This window comes from Salvia splendens, chromosome 21 (assembly GCF_004379255.2).
Source record: "Salvia splendens isolate huo1 chromosome 21, SspV2, whole genome shotgun sequence".
NCBI classification, from domain to species: domain Eukaryota; kingdom Viridiplantae; phylum Streptophyta; class Magnoliopsida; order Lamiales; family Lamiaceae; genus Salvia; species Salvia splendens.
Genome location: NC_056052.1, coordinates 10,031,032 through 10,037,031, shown reverse-complemented (window position 1 = coordinate 10,037,031; position 6,000 = coordinate 10,031,032). Strand labels below are relative to the sequence as shown.

Below are 6,000 nucleotides of genomic sequence, written 5' to 3'. Positions count from 1 at the left end.
GTTGATAATAAGATATCTTTTCATTCAATATAATAAATGATTTTGCACGATGGGGATCATAAGCAACACCCAAACCTGGGAGCTGAATAATTTTCCCATCCCAATATAAACTCACAAACACCATCGAACCTGCAAAATAAGTACGACAAAACATCATATACTCTAAATTCAACATACTTAAATAAATATTGCACAAAATTAAATACGAAAATTCAATGCTAAGTTCAATGCTTCGATTATATATTTAGTTTACAATGCATACATATAACTATATCAATGGCCTAAATTCAATGTTTTTCTTGTCACACAATGTCAAACCATGAACCCTAAATCTATACCTAACTAACATATAACAATGATAATTGAAATTAATGGTCAAAAATGACCTAACACCACTTAAAATAGGAATTAGAGCATCAAAATATCGGATTCACTTCGATTTCCGCCGGCTAGAGACGTTGGGCGTCGCTGAGAGTGAGAGAGTGAGCGAGGTGGAAGTGAAGTTTCTGCCGCCTGGAACATGTATCCAAGGCAAAGACACGAGAGCGTCACGCGTGTTTAAACAAAGACGCGAGAGTGTCACGCGTGTTTACACAAAGACGCGAGAGTGTCACGCGTGTTTACACAAAGACGCAAGATCATCATGCGTGTTTATAAAAGACGCGAGAGGCTCACGTGTCTTTCCCATCACGGGAAATGTTTTTTTCCGAGTACAAATGGCGGATATCGACTCTCACGACGTACATTCGTGGAATTTACCCCGTTTCCGTTGGGTGTTATCTTTCGCCCCGCCTCTTCTGGTCTCGGCGACTCCGCACGTTGCAAGAGCTGGAGCAGCCAAAGCCGCCTCCACCCCCTACGGTAAACAGCAGGTAAAATCTCACTTTTAGATTCTTGTGAGTTTGGGCATAAATTTTGGCTTTTAGTCTTAAAGATTTGATTTTTAATGGATGATTGGAAGTTTCTGGTAAGATAATCATGGAGTCACGGAGTCAATCGCTGCAACTAACGAGCATTTTCATTGGTCTGTGACGCAATCCTGGGGTAACGTTATGAAAACTTCTATGGACTTGCCTTTTTAGAGCTGATCTAGAGTGATACCAAACATTTACACAAGAGAGAGAGAGAGTGTGTGGCAGAGAACATGGAGTCTGGGAAACTAAGGCTTCTTGCTCTGCTGCCAATTCTTGCATCTCTCATTCTTCTCTGTTCCGATCGTCTTCCCCAGGTTTGGTTCCTTTCCTTCACACTTTGTGTTGATTCTAGAATATGCAGATTCTTGAATGTTTTTGGGCGTTTGCTATATAAACAGAATCTCTGAGCTCATATTGTTTTCTTGGATTTCTCCACATGGTTTTTCTTTTCCAAAACTGATATATCATGATTCTTGTTGATGTTGATGTTGAAATTTCATCATGCAAATCTGAGTTGGATGTGCAATTGCATAGAACAGTGGTTTATTGGAGTTGTATTTTGCTTGGAATTCTTTTATACATATTGTTGTGAAATGTCACTGTTCTCCTGATACTTTTTGGAGTATCTACATGATAGTATTAGTGGAAGCTTTTCTTGGATATAATTAAATGTTTGATATGCTTATGCACTCATACAACTAAATGGATGAACAGTAGCAAAAAGCATTTTCCCTGGTCTCATCTTCTAGTCTTCATTAGATGAGGATAATTACTGCTTCTTCACTTCTGATAAAACTGGATAACAGCATTGACCTTTGGTGTTAAATTTTTTCATTATAAATTATGTTAATGCATATTCCACTGTAGTTTGTTCGACAATCCAAGAGAATCAACTGCAGCCATGTACAGCAAAGGCATTACTGGATAGCTAGCAAGCGTATTGTGACGCCAGATGCAATGGTTTCTGGTGCAGGTGCGAGCTAGTGATGATCATATATTGGGAAATCACATTCAAGTTTTACGGCCTTCTTCTATTTCGGATAATGTTTTTATAAGCAGCTTATTAAATTCCAGAACTCTAATACTTTTTGGGCCATGTACTCGTTTCTTAACTTGTGTGGATCATTAACAGTTGAAGTGAAAGACGAGAAGATTGTAGCCGTTGTTGAGGGAGATGATTGGCGTGGGAATGCCTGGACTCACCAAATAATTGATTATGGGGATGCTGTTGTTATGCCTGGACTGATCGATGTGTAAGATGATGAAACACTAATTCGTTTCCCCTTCATGTTTATTTCCATCAACCAGAAAACTCACATCATTATTATTATGCTTCATCATGAGAGATTTCGCAAGTTAGATGTTTCCCTTCCAAATCTATGCCAGAAACAAAATTTTCCCCACTTTTTCCAATGATTTGATTTCTAAGGATTTGTGTTTGCTTTGGCAGGCATGCACATCTTGACGACCCTGGAAGAACCGAATGGGAAGGATTTCCTTCAGGGACAATGGCAGCTGCTGCTGGTATGCAGATTTACTTGTTTAGTTTACTCTCTAAATTTCTTCAAGTCAGAAGTTTATATTTTTTTATGGAACTACGAAGTTTATGCATTAAACTTTATATTGTATTTGGTTTTGCTCTCTAACAGGTGGTATCACAACATTGATTGACATGCCTTTGAATAGCGATCCATCTACAGTTTCAGAAGAGACACTCAAACTTAAGGTACAGTGAGAGATAAACTATAGAGTCTCCTTATTTATATGAATCGTTGTTATCTTATCTTGCTCATTTACGTCCTTTTGGTGCTCGTACATTCAGGTCCAGGCAGCTCAGGGGAGGATCTTCGTTGATGTTGGTAGGTTTTGTACTACCGGTCTTGACTCTTTGGTAGCTTAAGATTTAGTACATGTGTAGCTGACTTGTCCGTCTGGAAAGGTTTTTGGGGAGGTCTGGTTCCGGAAAATGCATTCAATTCAACTGCTTTGGAGCGTCTTCTTGAAGCTGGAGCACTTGGCCTCAAGGTTTGCATATTTATTATTCTTGAATGGAACATCAACTGAAGATATAATTTTTATGCATCATCTGAATTTGGTGCATTCTTTGTAGTCTTTCATGTGCCCCTCAGGAATCGATGACTTTCCCATGACAAATTCCAGCCATATAAGGGTATCCATCTTATATATACAACCATAAAGTAATGTTTGTCTGTGTTTGAGGTTGTTTGAATACTTAGAGCTTCGCGTAGGAAGGGCTGTCTGTACTGGCAAAATATAGAAGACCACTCCTTGTGCACGCTGAGATTCCTCAAGAGCTGGATACGGCAGATAATGGTGCTGCAAATCCTAGATCGTATTCCACGTATCTCAAGACTCGGGCTGCTTCATGGTATGAGCTATTCATGGAAGACTTGTACAAGTTTCTGAGATTTTTCATTAGGGAAGAAGAAATAAAAAGAGAGGTGGTATGAAGTTAATAACTCGGGGTGTCAACCATGGCAATGGTCTTGTATTTGTGCAGGGAAGAAGCTGCAATAAGAGAGCTGTTAAAAGTAAGTAAAAACACTAGAGGCGGAGGTGTTGCCGAGGGTGCTCATCTCCACATTGTTCATTTGGCTGATGCTGGATCCTCTTTAGACCTTATAAAGGTATGCACGTTTATTAATTCGATCTAAAATGAATCCTGTCTCATAATGAGGTAGGTGTTTATATCAGGAAGCTAAGAGTAGCGGTGATAGCATAAGCGTAGAGACGTGCCCCCACTATTTGGCCTTCTCAGCTGAAGAAATAGCAGATGGAGATACACGCTTCAAGTGCGCTCCACCAATCCGTGATGCTCATAATAGAGACAAGCTCTGGGAAGCTTTGCTGGTACTAGCTATATATATATATATATACATAAGTGGTTCCTTGGTTGTGGTATTGAGTAGTTGGTTTGATGTAGGATGGAGAGATCGATATGCTGAGTTCGGATCACTCGCCCTCAGCTCCGGAGCTGAAGCTGTTGGAGGAGGGTGATTTCCTGAGAGCGTGGGGCGGTGTATCTTCACTGCAGTTTGTTCTACCGGTGACATGGTCGTACGGACGCAAACATGGGATCAGTCTCCATCGGTTGGTTACTTGGTGGAGTGAGAAGCCGGCAAAACTGGCTTCACAGCATCTTAAGGTCACATACACACTCTTGCCTAGTCTTGTGTATATAATACTCTCTCAGTCCTCAAAAAAATGTCCCTTGTCCAAAAAAAATAGTCTCATTTTTTAAAATAGAAAGTTTCTCTCTTATACTTTACCCTCTTTTTCTCCTTTTTCCCATACTTTTTACCTACGTTTCTCCATATCTCTTTTATTTTACCTACTTTTTATCCCCCGTCTCTTACTTTATCATTTTCTCATTAAAACTCGTGTCGTCCACAAATGAGACTATTTTTTGTGGACGGAAGGAGTATATATACATATGGACATGTTAGATTGAATTGGATTGGATTGGGTGGCAGGGGGCGATCGCAGCCGGAAATTATGCAGATATCGTGGTGTGGGATCCTGATGTGGAATTTGAACTGGACGAAGATCACCCGGTATACCTTAAGCATCGGGTCAGTAACCAAAACCAAAACCAAAACCTTCGTGTCTCTGTTTTACTACTTGTGTAAACTATGGATGGTGGTGTGCAGAACATTTCAGCATACATGGGATCCAAATTGGCGGGAAAAGTTGTAGCCACTTTTGCGAGAGGCAATCTCGTTTACCGAAGTGGGAAGCACGCTCCGGCAGCCTGCGGCGTCCCCATCTTGGCTAAATGATCACACCATACCATTTGTTAGTTGCCACATTTCTGCAAACTGTCCATAATGAATTGTAGCTGCCCACATCTTCATTACTTTATTATATACCTTTCTCCTCTTTGAATTCAGGATAAATCTACATCACCATATTATGGACAACCATTAATTGGTTCCAAGGACGGAACCAGAAATTCGAAGAAGCCGGTGCTGAATTAAAGTAAAACACTTTGTATTGAATTTTACATATAAATTTTTTACAAATTTTGTGAGACACCAGATGATAATTGTAATTAAAAAAATTCAATAAATCACCATTATCATGTACTATATATATTACTAAAACTCCTAATCCAATCTAAATTGATAGCTATCTAATTCCAAATTAACAAACCAAAGTATAGAGTAGTTCACAAATCACTATCATAATTTCTTAAAATGCAATTCCAAATCGAATGTATAAAGCAAAGTATCTGGCCTTGATACACTATCCCTAAATAATTGGTCATCTAATAATTGATAAATCAGCACATATAAATCTCAACATTTTAATTATATTTAAAATAAATTTGGATGATAAATAAAAGCAATTTTGACAAATGCAATTTTTTTTTCATTTGCTTCGTTACTTTTATTTAAATACTAAAAATATTATAAAGTCACCAATCAAAGGTATATAATCGATTAATTGTAAATTGTAATCATAATATAAAAAATATTTGAAGTAGTTTTGTAAAAACTGGCTATGGACCGACGAAAACTTGATAACATAGTAATTGGATTTTTAAAATAGATAAAAATACAAGGTGTGGGATGGAGTAGTCTGTACCTAGATACTAGGTACCTCTCCTAGACTAGCTAAACTTTTTGTAAATTCAACACGTTTCCATTCTCCTTTCTTCTTTTGTTTCTCTTCTTCCTCGCCATTACGCATAGTGACACAGAGTGACATGATTTCTCACATTTGGGGTCGGCCATGAGGGGTGCTGGTCCGGCGCTGGCCAAGCCCCCGCGGGAGCGGTGGCTTGGCCTGCGCTAGGTCCGTCCCTGATTGGTTCAATTGGAAAAAAAAAACCAATTTATTGATAAATTTTCGGTTCAATAGAATGCCTATTATTATTTTCTCCACCCAAAATGGCGCCTGTTTTCCAGTTTTTCACTCTACCATTTTTCTCCATCTAAATCTTTAGTTAAGCTTACTTTTTATTCTTTTTCTATAAGCATTAATTTGTTAGGCCATCCACAGTAGGCGCCCAGCGACCGCCCAGCCGAGCGCCGGCGCTGGGCGGTTCGCTGGGCGATCTATT

The 6,000-nt window shown here is 39.0% G+C and overlaps 2 protein-coding genes across 2 annotated transcripts; both read left to right on the top strand.

The window, feature by feature from the left end:
• The first annotated feature begins 226 nt into the window (after positions 1-226).
• On the top strand, positions 227-1,106 carry LOC121785489. Its single transcript, XM_042183935.1, has 2 exons — positions 227-872; positions 973-1,106. The coding sequence occupies exons 1-2, from the start codon at positions 372-374 to the stop codon at positions 1,030-1,032; spliced, it is 561 nt and encodes a 186-aa protein (XP_042039869.1). The 5' UTR covers positions 227-371; the 3' UTR covers positions 1,033-1,106.
• LOC121785488 (allantoinase-like) lies at positions 1,076-5,023 on the top strand. Its single transcript, XM_042183934.1, has 14 exons — positions 1,076-1,228; positions 1,782-1,887; positions 2,047-2,167; positions 2,365-2,438; positions 2,564-2,640; positions 2,737-2,773; positions 2,854-2,939; positions 3,025-3,084; positions 3,164-3,303; positions 3,436-3,562; positions 3,630-3,785; positions 3,859-4,080; positions 4,409-4,507; positions 4,586-5,023. The coding sequence occupies exons 1-14, from the start codon at positions 1,145-1,147 to the stop codon at positions 4,712-4,714; spliced, it is 1,518 nt and encodes a 505-aa protein (XP_042039868.1). The 5' UTR covers positions 1,076-1,144; the 3' UTR covers positions 4,715-5,023.
• The last annotated feature ends 977 nt before the right edge of the window (positions 5,024-6,000 follow it).